Consider the following 20,402-nt stretch of genomic DNA (forward strand, 5'->3'; position numbering starts at 1 on the left):
TTCATTTTAGTTCATCCACTTTGCATGAAATATTCATGAATAGAATACACAAATCTTCCCCAGACAGCTGTACATTAATCGTGAGATTAACTTTCACATAAAGACAGAAAAACATGGTGGGGAACTAAGGAGGCATAGTAATATTTTAGATGACAACTTTGAATTAAACATTCAATATAAGTTTTTATTGGCTACAGAGATATATCTGGTTACAGAGAAAAGTCTTCTTTTTTCATGTTGGTAATTCAGGTGGTATGGGTTTATTTATCAACTGTCACTTTTGTTTTGGATAACAAGTTGTGCATTTGTACTTCAAAGATCTACTTGCTTTCTCCAAATCTCTACTGTGAAAAAGCTTCTTTACTAACCATCCCTCCAGCCAGAGCCAACCCATTTCTAATACTTTACCTCACCTCTCCCAGTTCATACCATCATCCAACTGTGACCCTCCCTCTCTTCCACTTAACCACCCCCTGTTTACTTTCCAAGAATTCCTTACTTTCTAATTGGTCTCACCACCCTTCCCCTGATCCCTTCCCAAGAATACAAACCTTTCAACAAAAGAAAGAACAGCACACACACAAAACCCTATTAGATACTGTAGATGCCACTTCCCTGTAAACCAACATCCCCCTTACCCATGACCTTGCTGCTACTGAACACTATATCTCCCAATGTCCTTACAACTCCAAGCCAGCCCATTACCCAATTTCTTATATATCTAACCAACTAATTCCTCACACATAACTACTTCACCTTTGAGGGGAAGATATATAAACAAATTTGTGGCATGACCTCCAACACCAGTCTGTTTATGGGCCTCCTAGAAAAAGCTTTCCTAGCCTCCAGAACACCAGACCCCTTGTCTAGTTCAGATTCACTGACAATATGTTCATGATCTGGACCTAGGGCGGCCAAGATACCCTATCCTCATTCCTCCACAGTCTCAACACCTTATTTCCCATTCACTTCACCTTTTGCTCCTCAGCCCAATGTACTGCCTTCCAGGTTGTTGAACTACACCTCTCTGATGAGTCCATCTACACCTTTATTCACATCAAGCCCATTAACCACCAAATGTACCTGCATTTTGACAGCTGTCATGGCTTCCAAAGCAAAATATTGCTACTATATACCCTAAACACCTATCATCAGCATATCTGCAGAGATGAAAATCCCTTATCCAGTATCCTGAAGCTCTCATGAATCCCTTCACAAACAGGCACTATCCCCCAAATCTAGTTTTAAAACAGATTTTGTACTCCATAGCCTCACATGCCCTTAATCCTCCCACCATCCCAAAGGATCAGCTGCAAAGAAGCACTCTGCTCACCACCGAGTATCATCCTGGTCAGGAGCAATTGAACCATGCCCTTATCCAGTGCTTCCACCATCTATCATCATGCTCAGAAGTGAGGGACACCCTACCCACAATCCTTTTTACCCCTCTTAAAAAGGTATTCCATCATCAACCCAACCATCTATCATCATGCTCAGAAGTGAGGGACACCCTACCCACAATCCTTTTTATCCCTCTTAAAAAGGTATCCATCATCAACCCAACCTACACAATATCCAGGTTCATTCCTATGCCACTCCCACTCCTAACCCAGATGCAAGACCTGCTTGATTCACCCACTCAGCACATCGTACTCTAGTTCTGTCACAGGTTTACCTTATCCCATCCTATCCTATCCCGTCAGATGCCCAAGGAGCCATGACATATACCAGCTTTGATGCACTTTCTGCATAGCATTTTGTGTGGACATGGCCACCAACCAGCAATCTACCAGAATGAATGGTCACTGCCAAACTGTGGCACAACACGCTGCTATGCACAAAATGCTAGAGTTTAGTGGCTGCTTCACAATGTGTTCAATTTGGATCCTTGCTCAAGCACCAACGTACCTGAACTTTATTGATGAGAGTTATTCTTGCAACACATTCTTTGTCCCCATAATCCTCCTTGTCTCATCCTCCAATAACCCACTGCAGCCACACCCTCTATCCAACACTCACCCATTCTTCTGTCCTGTCACCCCTTCCAAAATCCACCTTTCCACGTCATCATTATTGTGGCCAACATGAATTCACCAGTTCAGGTGCTCATGTGGTGCCTTCCTGTCCCTTGCACCTGCTGCTACTCCCTCCTTCATTCTTATCCCACATGTCTGCTGCCTCCCTCTGCGCCATCAGCCACTCTTTCCCAATCTTCACTTTTGTTCCCTTGCTTTCTTCCTCTTTTTCCCCTCCATCCACTCCACCAGACTTCCTGCTGAACTGCAGTCCTGACATCATGTGATGAGCTGGCACAATGTAGTGTCTGTCCTATAATTTATTTAAACCTAGCATAGCTTCCTAAATTTGTGTTAATCACTACTTTGTCTTTATCTAATCATGGGTCATTAATTGAACTCTGATAAAGAGTGCGTGTCTGCCAGTTCTAGTGCAATCACATCTCCCACGATTTACAAAAAGTATGCATTCTAAGACATAAAGAGACCCCCAAGCAATTATTGAGCTTGAGATTGATTGACAGAGTTGTTGGATGTCCTTCTGAGGGATATTGTGACAAATTCTGGCCTACTGGCATGTTAGATTGTCAAAATCCTGAACTTGTTGGAGGACGCTGATCATAATTCTCCAAATGTTTTCTATTGGGAATAGATTTGGCGACATTGTTGGCCACTGGCAAGCATGAAGACAAGCAATAGAAACTCTTGCTGTGTACAAGTGGGCATTATATTGCTGAAATATAAGCCCAGGTTGGCTTACTGTAAAGGCAACAAAACAAGGCATAGAATTTTGTTGATGTACCGCTATGCTGTAAGGGTGCAGTAGATGGTAACCAAACGGGTCATGTTCTGAAATGAAATGGCACCACCTCAGATTATCACTCATGGTTGTCAGCTGTATTGTGGGCAACAGTTAGATTAGTATCCCACTGTTATCTGGGATATCCCCAGATGTATCTTCACTGGTCATAGGTGCTCAGTATGAAGTGGGACTCATCACAGAGAGAATTCTACTTCAGTCCGTAAGATTCCATGCTGAAGATGTGTCTGGAGATGACGAACCTCCCCCACACCCCAACCCCCCCCCCCCCCCCCCCCCCCTGTGATACTGGTGGGATAGCAACCTGACTATTGCCAGCCATATGGCCTGACAAACATGAGTAATGGACTGGGATGCCATTTCATTTCACAGCAGGACCCCTTTGATTGTCATCTGCAGCACCATACAGCACTGTGATACATCGATATTCTATACCCTGTATTGTTGCCCTCAAAGCAAGCCATCCTGCACTTACATTTCAGCAAAACTCTACCTTGGCCAGTGTGGTTGATGGAGATCTCTTCAATTGAGGGTGTTTAGATCATTGTGGGCAGGACCCTATAACCAGCTTGGGATTTTGGTTATCTAATATGCCGATTGGACAGAATTTGGCATGATATCCCTCAGGAGGACATCCACATCTATCAATCAGTGCCAAGGTAAATAACTGCTAGCATAAGAGGTGAACCAGCATGTTACTGACTTTCTCAATTTGTGAAGCTCTTTCTCTTGAATAGATCATCCAATTTTTCTGAATTTATTATCATTTGTTTGTCTGTACATGTGCATCACATCTACCAATTCTTATCCCATTCAGATGAGAAAATAAACTCTGAAAAGTCAATGACAATTGTACATTCTGTACTGAGGCTTAAAACATATCATAAATTAATGTGGGCATGTATGCTGATATTTTTTCCCCTTTATCACAATAAAATTTATTTACTTTGTGATAACTATATGTAAATTTCACAACAGTTTTCATTCTGTTGCCAAGGAGTAAAAATATTGCAAACAGCATGTACTCTGAAGTTTACTGTGATCTGAATGCAGGCCTTATATAATCTAGCAATCAGCCTAGTCAACATAGGTTTTCCTCCTCAAGTATTGTATGTCTGTGAGGTGTCGATATTGCTAATTATCTGATTTCTCAGAATCTACTAGATTATAGCCTGATTTGTATTAATCAAACTTCCTTATTATGAATGTTCTAACAATTCCACCTGGTCCCAAAAGGAGCATCATGATCTTCAACCTCAATTATTTTTCGAAAACAGTGGCATAGTGGCTTTAAACCCCTTCACAGAAGTTATTTTTGCCTAAGATGCTGAAACTCATTGAAATTGGAGCTTTGTTATACAGTTTGTCATAACTCTTCAGAATGTGTCTTAGAATGGGAGATATGGCTCTACTAATTATTACCTATCAATTTTGATTAAAAATATATTAATTTCTCAAAGGTATTCTGGAATGGAAAGCAGTGGATTTGGGAGCCTCATGCTTGACTCTAGTACATCAGTGACTTCCCATATGTTACCCGCTGATGGAAGTCAAAACAAGGAACCACACATATTCAGCAATGCTGAAGAATCAGCCTACATAGACTGGGATATGGGTCCAGAGCAGCCTATCATACAGGATCAACAGTAAGTTTTTTTTACTTTTATTTTTTAAGTCTGGTTTTACTTTTATATATAAGTGACAATACAGCTTTCCAGAAAAATGCAATGACGAGGTGAACTTGTGATTAAATTACAGAACTAAATGATGATATCTTTCTTGACCACACTTCTGAACATGTGAGAATACTATATGTAGTTTATGCATTTATGAATTATTATTAATCATTCAGACCATTGACCCTAGATTTTTTTAATGCATTTATTTGATAATAGCTGTGTTAGCTTTTTGATCACTGCTTTAGCTGCATTTGCAGTTTGTTGAACCCTTTGGAAACTCAGATACCATTGATTAAGTATGATTTGCATGAACTGGGGGTCACAAGTTGGAGAATTGTTAATGCCCTCTACTTCCAATGTCATAAACTCTGGACATGCTTCAGTTACCATCACTAAGTATGATGGTGGAATACTGTGTCACAGATATTTACATCTACCGACATACTCTGCAAGCCACCATATTGTGCATGGCAAAGGGTACCTTGTATCACTGCTAGTCATTCCTGATTGTGTTCTACTTGCATACAGACTGAGGGAAAAACAATTTTTTTTTTTTTTACTTTATTGTTATTTTGACACCTGAACAGGCAGGTAGGCTGGCAGCAGCACAATACGCCGCTCTTCAGCCGAAGAGAGTACAAGGAAATAAACAGAGAAGAGACATCACTTAGAAAAACGGCGGGAAAAAACAGTAGACACATGAACATAAAAACACAAGAAGCCGTTCACACTCGATGACAATCCACACTACGAACTGTTGACACGACGCACAAACACTGAAGAAGACGATGGCACTGGTGAACAATGGAGTGTGACGGCGAAACTGAACACTAAACATGACGGCACACACGATACACTGATGGCGGTGATCTCCGGAAAACAACTGTTTCTTTGCCTCTATATGAGCAATAACTCCTTTCACCTAGTCTTCAGGGTCCTTATCAGGGTGTATACGACCTGGGACAACCGGGAGAGACACGGGAATTTTTTCATCCGGGAGAAAACCGGGAATTTTTCATTGCTTTAGTTTTCAGTTAATTTTTTGTAATTTTGACTGGTAAGAACTGATACTCTAACAAAGGATATTACTGTATCCCGCCACTGCAGAATAATACTGCAACAACATTACATGAACGAGAGAATAAAACTTAATTTGCAGTGGAAATGCGCCATAAAAAAAAAAAAAAAAAAAAAAAAAAAAAAAAAAAAAAAAAAACCACAGAGCTCTTACAAGTGTCTACCAACAGCAATATGTGTGAAGGACTATGTAATGCTTCGTACCTCAAAATTACCTCCGATGTGCGTGACGTCACAACTGTTTACATTAGATCCATTTAAGCAGTAACGGGCGGGCTCATGCGAATGGGCAGTTGAGTCGCGTATGCGTAGTACCTTCTCCCGCTTCTGGCTACTGAAATGTCGCTGCTGGCTGTGTAAGCAGCAAACCGTGGTATATGAACCGGGCGGAAATTTCGAGGGGGGCGGGGGCAAACTCATATTCTTAAGGAAGAAAACCTTGTCACAAAGCGCCTAGCATCGAGCGCACGTTGGTCTATCGATTGTTCAAATAATTTTGAAGCGCATCCCTGTTGGTTTTCGAAAATTTTTGAACACATTCTAAATTGATTTCTGAATGAATCATAAGTTGATTTTTGAATGTGTGCATAGTGTACGTGATGTCTCTGCCAGGGGAATCTTCGTCGCATCTAGAAATAAACTTTCCAGCAGACAAAAGGGGGTGGGGCTATACGAGTGAAATTAAGCCGAACGGGTGAATGCCAACTGCTGTTTGTTTATGTGACTGATTGGGTATGCGAATGATCATCGTTGTTTATACTAGCGAAGTCCATAGATTCAGACTACGAGAGTAGCGCGGAAAACGTGTTGTACGAACTTCTAACCAGAGAATAATCGCTGGATAACTAAACGGGTCTACTATTGCCCCGGTTTGAAATATCGTAGACCAGGGGGGCTAGTCTACACGTGAGCCTTGTTTACATTTAGTTATTTTGCTGTTTGCTCTTCGTTTACTGCTCAGTGATTTCTGTGGTTGGGAGCTTTCAAGTGAATTAAAATATATTCACGTAATTACGGAAGGCTAAAATGTGTTATTAGTTTCAGATTTTATTTCCACCTTTCTGACAGTCAAGCATAAATCGCCTTGCAGAATAATGAAGTTACTTTTGTCGCTTTGCTTTGATCTATTTTTCCGCTGAGATAGCCAATTTATTTGAAACGAAGTGTTTACCACACTATTGGCTAGTTTCAACTGTTCGCTGCATTTCAAATGCACGTTTTCATCTTCTAGCACGTATGGCATTGTGCCATAATAAAGAACTCAACATGAGATAATACAGTACTGGTACTCCAAGAAAACTGACATCCCGAACACCACACTGAAGAGCTTAATATTAGGTCGAGGCCTACTTCGTTGGCAATCTGGACATACGAATGTACAAGGGCGTACCCAGCGAGGGGCAGGGGGGGCAGCTGCTCCCCCTTAGAAGATATTCGAACTCGTTCGCGCAGATCCGGGAGTAATTTTTTCGTCTTGGGCACGTTACTGTCGGCAAACCCTAGAAGATTGTTACTGAATTAAAAAGTTGTATTTTTAAACAAGGGCATTCTTATGTTTAAAATTTTTATTGAAAGAAGTTTTTCGCTAGTTCACCGTTTTATTTAATAAGAAGTGCTGTATGTTGTCTCGAGACTAGTATGAACTTTCCTAAAATTCCTTCAATAAACCATAACTGACCATTCACCTTCCCTACTACCACCCTTGTGTTCTTGTTCCACTTCATAACAGTCTGCAGTGTTATACCTAGACATTTAATCGACATGATTATGTCAAGCAGTACACCACATACACTACATCTGAATATTATAGGATTACTTTTCCCACTTATCTCCAATAACTTACACTTTTCTACATTTAGAGCAAGCTGTCACTCATCACACTAAATAGAAATTCTAAGTCTTCCTGTAACCTCTTACAATCACTCAATACTTTCCTGGATCGCTCTTGATTATACCCTTGTCTTTAAATAAACACTCAACATCCAGGATAATGTACTGAGTTCTATTATTTAAAAAATCTTCGAGCCACTCTTGTATCTGGGAACCAATTTGATATTCTTCAAACTTTGTCAACAGTATGATGTGGGGCACTGTGTTAAAAGCTTTCCAAAAATCTAGGAATAAGGAATCTGCCTGTTAACCTTCAGTAATGGTTTGCAGGCTATCATGTGAGAAAAGGCAAATTTGAGTTTTGCACAAACCATTCTTTCTAAATCCATGACGATTTGTGGATGGACAGAAAGTGGAAAGTTAATCTCACTTTAGCAATATTTTTATTTTATAAGTAGATTTAGTAAAAATAAAACATTTTTGTAAAATATTACCTAAATTAACTATATGAATATGGTGTCTGTTCTGACAGATGTGCCTGATGGAGCAGACACCACACTGTTGTTGATACAGCAGCAGTACATGCCAAATTTCAAAGGAGAGGCTGACTTCAGCCATAATTGGACACTGAAATGATTTGATGGTGAAAGCCGAAAATTTGTGCTGGACCAGGAATTGAAGCTTAATGCGAGTGGTTGCCATAACCATCTCAGCCATCCAGACATGCTTCCCATCTGACCAAAATTCTCAACCTGTCACATGCTAAAAGCCCCCACTGTCCATTCACCTACTTGCTTCCATTGCATCCTGTATTCCTGCAAGGGCTCAAACTCTGTTGTGCATTTGCACTGAAGCTGTGAAGGCAGTGATGCATACAGATGTTCTGCCTTGAGAACTTCAGTGCAGATGCACAACACGTCCAACAGCACAGACATCTCACATATTTACAGTATGTCTGTAGGCACAACTGTCTTGATAACTTCAGTGCAGATGCACAACAGGGTCCAAGCTACTTGTGGGAAGACAGGACTTGCTGCAAGCAAATTGGAGGATGGACAGTGAATGCTTTTAGTGTGTGACAGGTTGAGAATTTGGGTTGGATGGGAAGCATGTCCAGATGGCTGAGGCAGTTAGAGCAGCCACTCACGTTAAACAGGAGGTCTCTGTTTGAGTCCCAGTCTGTCACAAACTTTCAACTTCCACCATCAGATTATTTCAATACCCAATTGCTGTGGGAGCTGGTCTCTTTTTTTAATTTGATATTTATGGCTGCTGTATCAACAGCAGACACCACACATACATGGTGATTCAGCTGCCCCTACTGCTGTCATTTTATACAACTTGCAGTGTTATATCTGTCCTTCAAAAAACCCCATGTGAGATTTTCATATTCTCTTGCTCATTACACACAAACTATTAGTCCTACAGAACAAATGAAAAGTACCTTTCTTGTAGTAAATTTAATGTAGTTAAATTTTGTGCTGGGATACGTTTTAACTGTAAGCCACAATTTTCCTTAAGAAAAACGCACAAAAGAATCCTCAAATGCACCTCCACCATGATTCTTATCCCTCACCAGTCAGGATTTCTAGTCTGTCAGTCATGGCACTCCTTCCTATCAGTGTACAAAAATTTCCGAATACACGAAGTATTCCCGATGTTAGATGTTTTTGGTCTCTGTGGATCTGGCTATTACACCACCAGCATAGTTGGCTATTTCATTAACATTATTAATTTAAACATGCCTGTGATTGTAATGGAAGAAAAATGACTTTTGCAAATGTTACACTAAAACTAATTATATTGACAATTTGATCCAAACTTAACTCTTACAGGCACAGTAATTTTGTAGTCAGAAGGCCTGGAAAATACAAAAAGTTATTGTTTGTTTTATGCTATTAAAATTCACAAAATTGTTATTTGAAGTTTACAAAAATGTCAGTTTTTCAATTATGAGTGGTCGGCTAAGCCAGTGGCGTAATAAGACCAGTCAACGAAGACCAAAAAAAGTTGAATGTGGGAAATAATTCGTAGAATGAAAAATTTTTGTATAGTTGTAGGATGGAGTTAAATGAACAACATACTAAACTTCCTGAGCCCTGACCAATGAGGGCTGAGTGTGGGACTAAGTGTGCATTTGAAGGTCATTCTTGTATGTTTTCGTGAATAACTCAAAAACCATCCCAGTACAAAATTCAGCTACATTACATTTCCTGGAAAAAAGGTCCTGTTCATTTTTTTCCCTGTATGACTAGAGTGTAGCAGATGCAAGAATATGAAAATCTTGCCCTTGGATTTTGAAGGCCAGGTATAACATTAGGGGTTGCATAAAATAATGGTGGTAGGAGCAGATGAATCGCCCTGTATATATAGTACATCTATAGGCATGACTGCCTTGGCAACTTAAGTGCAGATGCACAACAGGTTCCAAGCCCCTTGTGGAAATATTGGATTCACTGCGAACAAGTAGTTGAATGGACAATGAATGATTTTAGCCTGTGACAGGTTGAAAATTGGGTCAGATGGAAAGCATGTCCAGATGGCTGAGGTGGTTAGGGCAACTGTTCACATCACACAGAAGATCCAGGTTTGAGTCCCAGTCTAGCACAAATTATTTCAATGCATGATTGTGGCTGTAGTCAGTTTTTCCTGTGATAGAAATTAATTAATTAATTAATTGATGAAAAATACTGGACACAAAAATTAAATGCATTATTGTCATAAATAAATTACAGATTGTTAAACTTCCTGAAAAAATTAAAAGTAAAACAAGATTTATATCTTGATGTATATGGAGCTATTGTACACCGATTATACTATGTTATATAATCAAGAGCAAATTTGATTTACTCTTCATAAATTGTGAATTAGAAATAAAAGAAAGTGGGCTGTAATTGGGAGCTGAGAGAATACATTTCAAGAATTATGTTTTATTATAATTTTACTCCATATTTTCTTGCTTGATGGATTACATTATTGAAGTCAAATTTAGTAGCTGTGTCATGTTCTATCAGCAAGGTAGCTAAATTTGACAGCCTGTTATTGCTCATATTCAACTTTAAGTAGTTTATCACCTTTAGTCTGCTGCATTTACAAAAAGCTGCAATCACTGGTATAGTCACAAAAATCCTCAAAGCTATTTGATGTTTGGATAAGCACCTCTTAACCTATAACTTGAAGAATAAGAAGAAAAAAAACTATCCAAATGGGAAGCCACATCAGTGACCAACACAGATAGTCAAACACATGAATGCAGCATTTCAGGGATCTCCCGGATGTGGTTTTTAGGTGCTTCCTCACATCCAGCTAGGTAAATACCAGGATGTTACCCATGTCCCTTCATCATAGCAAACTACACTAGCATATGTAAAATGTTTTCACATTTGAACATGAGATTTACTTTAGATGTAAACAGTGATGATACAAAAATTTTGTCCTGGAGGGAGTGGTGTTCTCAGAAACACACCAACTTTCCCTTACACTGTCAAAATACATATAATAATGCTGACCCAATAGAGAAATAGATAGGAAAAAGTGAGGAAGAAGAAGAAAAAGAAGAGATGGAGATCACTATCTCTGCTGCATTTGGTGACAAAAGGAGCTGCACCCTTTTTTTTTTTTTTTTTTTTTTTTTTTACATATGAGTGTGTGTTCATTTAAGGTGTGGCAATGTGCAGATCCGTTTTTGTAGACCCCATCCATCCAAGCAGATGACACATCAACTCGCACACACCACATTTCCACATTTGAGACCATGCATAGCATCAAACAGTAGTAGATCTCTCTTTGGCAAGCGTGGGTTTTTCCCCAAAAAGCCATGTAGCATCAGGCAATCTTCTCGATAGCACTTTCTGTAGAGTTGCCTAGCAACCCACATGATGGGACTTGCTCTCCCAAGTTGTGTTAGTGATTGTAAAAATAAGTTTGTTTTTTGATATCAGACATTTAATGGCTTGCTGGGTGATTAGTTTTTGTTCAAGCCAGAAGACGATGGGTGGATAAGTTGGTTTGGTAATACATAGCAACATAGCAGTGCACAGCATTTGCCAATGGAGAGCTAGTGGTAGGCAAACAAAGGGCTCTAGGTGATTTCATGCAAGCAGAAAAATGCTCACCTTGGACTTATGTGCACAGAGTAGCTGATTATCAGAACTGAATCAATGGTACAAACTGCATTCTAAACCTTATATCATTTGGCAAAGAGGTGACACGGTAACATACATATGTGCTGCTATACTAACTATGCTCTTCCATGAATGCACTGGACAATGATGGTATTAGAAATTTACATACTAGGAATACTGTCCATTTTACAATGTTATTTATGAACAATTTTTATACTGTAAGGTCAATGAACTATATTGATCATGAAAACGAAAGAGATCAGTTAACATAGGCATTGCAAGAAACCATTATCTGACATGTGTGGTACAGAGAATTATTAATATTTTTTGTTTTAATGTGACACTTATCTGTTCCACGCCAGTGTTGAATTCAGAACTAATGGGATTTACATGTTATGTGTAGTTCCCTATGTGGCGTCAAACATTTTCTTATTCAGGATTTGTGCATGTTATTAATATCAGTGTCAAAATGACCACATTAGCTTGTCAATGAGATTATTTCTTTCAATGTAATAAATGATTTTTGTGATACGTAGGAAGTTATTGGCATATGTGCTGAGACATCCTGCCCCATCAATTCCTATATAACATTTATTTGGAGCAAATTAATTAGTTGAACGAACAACAGTTCCCATGCTGGTGACTCCAATGGAGCCCAATGGCTGTGTTACACACATTACTCGACCAGTATGTGCAGCTTGTGGAAAATGGCACCGCTGCTGTTCACATACTGCCTTCTCCCACTCAGTCAGTTTATGCTGTGATCCACCTGCCACCCTTCAATTCTCGGACCCCTGGCTGTGATTTCCCTCCATGGAAGTAATTTTTGCAGGCTCTTCAGTGGCTAGCAACACTACACAGTTTTCGCTGATGGTCACACAGTTGGATCCCCTGATTGCTGTGGAAGTGCACGACATCATCATTCCTCTATGAAAACTGGGCAAATTCAATGTTCTCAGAGACTGACTGATAGGCCAGTTCATCTCATCAGAGATACATCACATATGAGTATTATTTTCAACAGAGGAATGCATTGATAAGCAGCCCTCACAGCTCTTGCAACATCTTAACACTCTTGATGAACCCATGATAATGCCAAATAACCTGCTGCTCACAAATTGGCTCATGTGCCTGCCTGCTGTTGTCCATACGGCAGTGGCCACACATGCCTACATGAACATCAGTGTGGTGGCCGTAATTGCTAACAGGGTGTTTGAATCACTTGATGCACACATCTTGATCCCCACAAGAAAATGCTGCAGCCCCCTCTGTAAAGCTGCCCCACATGCACCTGGAATCAGTTTCTTTCCCCAAAGCCACTCCAACAATTCTGTGCAAATCACAGAGCTCATTAACTGCTTGATCATGGAGATGAACAAACTCACCATTGCCTGGTGAATGAATACCAATCTAATCCCACACCATGCCTGAAACTACACAGTAATGTCCTTGACTGGCATGTGCCCATCTGGCATGATGTGCAAACTCCCTCTTCCCCTGCTCACAGCCACCAGCATATCTGCCCACACAGGCACAACTTCCACCCTCCTACTAGTAGCAAACAGGGTAACCCACATGCAAGCAGCTAGGGCTGGTAACACAAGCACTTCGTCAACAATGCCACCAGCTGCTAGGCACCCTGCATGTGGCACCCAAACTGTAGCCCACTCTCCTTGATATCCTACCTCCTTGAAAATGCCTCAGACCTCTCTGTCTATCCCTGCCAGCTATTGCCCAAGGCTGGCCACCATCCGTTCTCTCCCCTACTCCTCACTGCAGAAAACTTCTCACCACTTGCCACTCATTGTTCCCACACCCATTGTACGGACCTCAGACTCAGCAGAGTTTTCACAAGGACCTTTACCATGGCCAATGTTACAGACCCCATCCTCAGGACTGATTTCATCACCAACTATGGTCTTCTCCCTGACATGGCAAACTGCTGGGTTGTCAACAACACTTCCCAACACTCCATATCCTGTGACTCCTGCACAAGCACCCATTTCATCATTAGACAGTTATCCTATTTAAGTGCCTTTGTCGACCTCCACACTGAATTCCCACCCTTCCAGCACCCTCAGTGAGGTATGCCATGATACACAGCACTACACAGGTCTCAGCCACAAAGAAATCAACCAAATTTCCCCTTGGAAGTTCCTCCAACAAGAATATCTTGCACAATTCACAACTGACGTATGACATGTGGCAGGCATTGACAATATTGTGGCCAACTGTCTTAATTGCTCCAGTGAGGCAGCAAAACTATACCTAAACAAGTGCCCTCACAGGTACCAACCATACCACACAAAATTTCAAGCAATATTTGGGCATTTGTGTGATCAAGGGTCTTTCACACAGACGAATGTGCAGGGAGGTGGCAGACTGTGCATATGCCAGATTTGCAGGACTGGGTTCTGCTCTTGACCATTTCCATCTGCTTGGCCACACACAAACACCATCTCAGCTTCATCCTGACATTAATAACAGGCCATTCTGATGGTTACAGTATGCTGCTTCAGTCACTCTGCCAGCAACACACAAGGAATACATGGTATGTGGGCAGAGGAACTTTCATTCATTAGCGCCAAGACCATAGCAATGATGAATTTCAAGATGCATATTCCTAGGACCTTTTTTCCTCCATTTCCAGTCAGAAATCTGTCCATGCAATTTGTCAGTTCTATTAATGTTCATCCTGTATATATTCAGATAGTTTATGGTTATACACTAAATATTTGTTACAGGTTCATTACTTTGATACATAAAGCCAGCAAACAGCCATCACTTCTAGAAATGTATGAGAATAAGAATTTTGTGATGAAATAAGACTTTATACTCCAAATTCTGGGTGGGGGGTGTGTGTGTTTTCTGCTTGCAGTAATGAAGGTCAATTATCAGAACAGCATCTTTATTGTCCAGCATTCTGAAGCACTATATTATTGTGATGTATTATTGACTGTCTGGGGTGCTTTAAGCAGTTTAGAATTGAACAGAAAAATACATTAAAAGAAATATCACAAACATCTTTCACGCTATTTCCACTTTATTTTGTAATTACTTTCAATATTTTATTCTTTCATATGGGATATTCTTTTGATATTTGTAATCAGATGACTGATTACACATATAAAAGTGATTTATTTATTCAAAAATGCTTGATCTAAAACTATTGTACTCATTGTAACATTTTTTCACAATTTTTGCAGAGAAGTGTATGAGAAATCGGTGGCCTACAGTAGTAGCTATACTAGTGAGATTTCAACACCTATGACTGAAAATTCTTATTCAGATGTTGCTTCTCCTTTGGGAGAGCACAGTAAAGAGCCCACTACTGAAAACATTGGTAGCAAAGTAGATTTGCTGCAATATGCTCTTAAGGAATGGAAAGGAAGCACAAAGAAAGCCGAGACAATCCTGAAGGTATAACCATAGTTTTTAAAGAATTTGTTGATATCAGTTAAACATGATATTTTCCAAAAAAATATCAGAGAAAATGTCAAATCTACATTTGCAGAAAACTTTTTGTATATTTACATCAGAGTTTTTTGTTGATAAACTGAGAAATGGAAAATATGTGTTTTCAAATTTTGAATTGTGGTTGGAATTTCTTTTATAGTAACAGTGACAAATAATTTACCAATGAATCACATAGCTCAGGAATGATAAATGTGTTCATTATAAATTAAACAATGACTGTGAATCCAAAAGAAACCCAAAATTCAGATAAACTCAGTGACATGTCAATGTTATACGTATGTGAGAGTAGCTGATCATAAAATAACTAAACAATAAATATCCATCTGGACAATATTTGTTTTATTCTATTACATTTAAAATGCATTTTTGTAGTTTTAACTGAAACTTTTTGTCAAAGAGCTAAGTGCTTACATTAATATCAACTGTTCACAAATATATTCAGTGACAAAGACAAGATGTTGACTGAGAAAATTGTTAAAATTGCAGAACAGGTAGTCAGTACTTACCTTTGGAAGTTTACAATTCATAATACTGCCTATAGAAGTGCTAGAACTAGAAAATAGCAAAGAAACTTTGAAAACAGTATTTTTTCTGCCAGGAGGGAAGAAGGGTTGGTTGGGGAACTTTGGAAAGATGGGGCACACATGTAGGCCCTGGATTAAGAGGGATACACCTATTGTCAGTCAACCTAAGATCTGAGTGAGTTGCCCCACCCTCTCCCCCTTTCCAGCCATTTCCTACCAATACCTCTTTCACCCACAAAGGAAAAGCATATAGTACTGAAAAATAGGGTTACTATTTTCTACTGTTTCTTTATAATTAATAACTAAAAATCAGGCAGAAAAAAGAAAAAAAAGAAAAAAAAAATCAATCCAAAGGTCTCCTCAGATGAAATGAAATGCCAAATTATTTTACAAAGTGTTCCTGTGAAAAGTGTTATTTTTCATATATTCAGGCAATTCTGATGCACCAGGGGAAAGCTAGGTCAAGAGTGATGTTTAGGTAGGTTAACTTTGCGGGTGATGGGATTTCAAAGAATAGTTCTGATAGGTATATTAGCGGTAGGGATAGGGAAAGGTTTATCTAGGTATGTCCAACTATAGTGGCTGATAGGGGCAGCATCCTTAAATCGTGTCACGTGTGACCTATGTAATGACAGCTCCAAACATTCTCGTGCATTCTCATGGCCATATGTTAGGGTGTATTTTGTGCTTGTAAGGCATCTGGGAAACCTGTTGATACTTTTCTCTACATCTTTCTTTCCCTGAAGAAAATTGAGTGTTTGGCATTTGAGATCTCTAAATGATACACTTCTGCTCTCCTTGTTTCATTTTAACTTTGTAAATGTGGTCTACAAATTCCTCATATGGTTCACCATGCCTTATCAAGATGTTATTTAGCAACTGCATTTCTGCCTAGTTTTTTCTTTTACTCATGTAGTCCACATTTCAGCTCTGTGAAGATTCCCATGTGTCTCAGCTTCTCATAACAAATTGTGAATAGACACAGACCATTTAATTATGCTACACTCTACCATTATTCCTTTGAACAATTACCCAAGGACACAGCAGCCTTAAAATTATCTCAAGGAAGTTTTTATTTCTTCCATGGATATCCTCTCAATGATGTAATTAAACTCAACATTGTGAACTCCAGTGCTTTGGTGGATGGACTAGATGGTGATGGGATCTCTACCCTTCTCGCTGTATTCAACTTACTTAACCCCTAAGTCAAACCCTGCTTATCCAGTCATAGTTGCACAGACTCATTTAAGAGATGATGCACATTGTATTGCATACTGTGTTTCTTACCTCCCAGATTCTTGGAATTGTGCACTACCATCCATGGTGAGATGTACAACAAACAGGTTGTACATGCTGGCCAACAGCACTCATGCATCAATGTGTGATAACTTACACCTGTGGCATCAATTAGGCAGTAACTCTGTACTCACTAGATGCTTGCTTCTGATATCAGATTTCAGATTTAATGCAGGAAAGTAGCTTTTGCCCATCAGTCTGTGGGTGCAGCTTCCTTTAGAGAAGGCAATAACTAGTAGCAGATAGCCAGAAAGTAGTGAGAAGATTGTTGAACAATGAAACACTCATGTAGAAGAGTTCAAACATGACTGGACAGTTGTTCATAACTGTTAACTCCCTATGGAACCAGTGTGGAGCCTTTGCCTCGGTGGGCTGAGTGACAAGGAGGAGTAGACAGGAGCACAGTCTATAATCAAAGACCAGATATATGGTTGACCACAGGATGGCAACATAGGCAGTGCAGTGACTGCACCATTCAGTCTCCAGGAAATTCTTTTCATTATTAGTTCATCAATGCAGTACCCTTGTCAATGTGACAACTGACTGTGTTTTCCTGTTTCCTGGTAGCTATATGGCAGAGGTATTAAGGCAGGCAAGAGCACAGATGTCGATTTAGCTGTAAATGATGTAAACAAATCTTGCAGAATCCTCTAGTGTTTTCCTGGGTCATATCATAAGTTCTCCAGGGTATGTCTGCAAACCGACGTGTTTCCTTCATCAGATAGTTCCTGATGATGGCTGCTCTGCTCAGGGCAGCATTGTGTGTACATTGGTCATTATCCCCTTCATCACTCCACTCCTGTCACTGTCTGTGGAAATGACTGTCATAAATTGTGGTGCTGGTGGGCTTAGCAATGCCAGCTGTGAATTGCAGCACTTTGTCTCTACACTGTTGCCACTGAGTGTGGACCTCACTGTATTGGAATGCTTTGCTGTTTCTTGGGTCAATGCAATGTTTCATGCCTGACTCAATTGTAGGCCACTATCTTTGTTAATTACACCTTCTTGGAATCTACGTTTAATGGCTTCTTTAATCATGCAATCCCAGGAGGAGGAAGGCTGTCTAAGTATCTTGGTTTTGTATTATATATATGTGTGGATGGATATGTGTGTGTGTGCACACGCGAGTGTATACCCGTCCTTTTTTCTCCCTAAGGTAAGTCTTTCCGCTCCCGGGATTGGAATGACTCCTTACCCTCTCCCTTAAAACCCACTTCCTTTCGTCTTTCCCTCTCCTTCCCTCTTTCCTGATGAGGCAACAGTTTGTTGCGAAAGCTTGAATTTTGTGTGTATGTTTGTGTTTGTTTGTGTGTCTATCAACGTGCCAGCACTTTCGTTTGGTAAGTCACATCATCTTTGTTTTTAGATATATCTTGGTTTTGTTATACTCTATAGTATGATCAGTTTTATGCTAGTGTCAACCACAGTTGAATTAGTGGCCTGGAGTAATTCAGTAAATCATCCTTTACTGAAACCAATAGTGTCAAGGTCTTAGCAAGTGGGTGAAATACACAACTGACATTATGTTGCGCCAAGATTCTGCTGGCTCTTCTGGAGCTTTTTCCAACTAAAGGGATGATCACTAGTGATTCGTAGTCCTCTTTTTCTTCATACTGTTGCCTTGGTATAGCCTCTGTAAATGCATGCCTTATCTACTTGTTGTTGTATCCATTCCTTTGAAATGTATTCTTTAGGTTCTTCAACTCAGGTGGAAGGCTGTCTTCATTGCAGATGGATCATGTCCCGTGAACAAGTGTGCATAATATGCCTTCATGCTGAGCAATGGAATGTATATATGAATCAATGTGTGTAGACTTCCAGTACACACTGTGTCCCGGCTTCCCATCAGGTTTCTGTTTCACTGGGACATAAAAAAATGAGAGGATACCATTCTGTTCCACCTCCATGGTAAACTGTACTGGGTGAACTAAGTTGAAGTGATGGAGAAATTCACCTAAGTTGACCCATCCATGCGGCCAAAAAATGAACATGACATCCATGTAATGTTAGAAATAGGTTGGTTTTAGTTGGGATTGCTCCAGGGCCTTTGCCTTGAAACTTTGAAATCTTCCATGAACAAATTTGTCGCAACTTGTGATGGATGACACCTAATGGTGATGCCATCCATCTTTTCATAATTTCTGTCAAACATGAAGTAAGTTGAAATGAGCACAAACTCAAAGAGACTTATCAGGCCGGTCCTGAATTTCTTGCTTATCAATTCCATGCATTTTTTTTTTAGTGGTACCCTGGTGAAGAGGAGCAGTATGTGAGAATTCACCACCAGATCACTATCACAGAGGCAAAGTTCTTGTAGATGTACAAAATGAATGGAATTATGGATGTGATGTTGGCATTACCCCACAGATGGACTCAGGAATGCAGACAGGTTTTTGGCCAAGACATACGTTGCTGCTGCTGACAAAGGGAATGTTACAATGTTACTCCTGCACTCAGAATATAAACAGAAAGTTTATGGACTTTTTGATGATGCAGCACACAGGAAAATAGAACAAGGTAAGTCCAGAGAAAAATCATCAAACTTCTACAAAGTACATTCAGTGACAAGACTGTCAAGAAATTTCAACCACAAGCTGCTGCTCTGCCACTGCTGTATGGACTGCCAAAAGTCCACAAAGAGGGCATCCTCTGAGGCTCATAGTCAGCAATATAGGAGCAACTACATATATGGTTTGGCCAAACACTTGACCACTCTCCTGAGTCTGTCTGTGGGGAAATGCCAACATTGCAGCCATAATTCCATTCATTTTGTACAACTTCCACAAGAACTCCCACTTAGTGATAGTGACCTACTGGTGAATTCTCACATAATGCCCCTCATCACCAGGGCACCACTAAAAATGCATGGAACTGATAAAGCAAGGAATTCTGGACCAACCTGACAAGGCTCTTTGAGTTTGTGCTCACTTCAACTTACTTCATGTTTGACAGAAATTATCAAAAGATGGATGGCTTCACCATTTGGTTTCATGTGTCGCAATTTGTGGCAAATTTGCTCATGGAAGATTTTGAGAAGAAGGCCCTGGAGGAAGCCCAACTAAAACAAACCTGCTGACTTGTTCAATATCAATTTGTAACTATGTACAAAATGATGAAATGGACCAATAAAACAATCAATCAATCAATCAATCAATACCATTATGTGGATATTATGTTCATTGTCTGATCTCATGGATGTATCAGCTTAGGTGAATTTCTCCATCAGTTCAACTTAGTTAACCTAATACAGTTTACCTTTGAGGTGGAACAGAAATGCATCCTCCCATTTTTGATGTCCTGGTGAAATAGAAACCAGATAGGAAGCTGGAATGCAATGTGTACTAAAAGCCTACACACAATGATCTGTATATACATGCCTCCAGTCACCACAATTCCCAGTATGAAGGCATTTCATGGACACTTAATCATAGGGTGGAGTTCATCTGTAACTAAGACAGCCTTCCACATGAGGTGAAGCACCTGGAGAAAACATTCTGAAGGAATGGGTATGGCAACAAGTAGTGAGGTGTGCATTTAGTCAAGTTATATCTAGACAACTG

General features: G+C 39.9%; 1 protein-coding gene across 1 annotated transcript in view; it reads left to right on the forward strand.

Annotated features, from left to right (window-relative positions):
• Positions 1-20,402, forward strand: part of LOC124721278 — a 210,700-nt gene that overhangs the window by 140,669 nt on the left and 49,629 nt on the right. Inside the window, exons 6-7 of the mRNA XM_047246163.1 lie at positions 4,296-4,481; positions 14,752-14,965. Coding sequence (XP_047102119.1) covers positions 4,296-4,481; positions 14,752-14,965 — 400 coding nt within the window. The remainder of the gene's footprint in view (positions 1-4,295; positions 4,482-14,751; positions 14,966-20,402) is intronic.

This window comes from Schistocerca piceifrons, chromosome X (genome assembly GCF_021461385.2).
Source record: "Schistocerca piceifrons isolate TAMUIC-IGC-003096 chromosome X, iqSchPice1.1, whole genome shotgun sequence".
NCBI lineage: Eukaryota > Metazoa > Arthropoda > Insecta > Orthoptera > Acrididae > Schistocerca > Schistocerca piceifrons.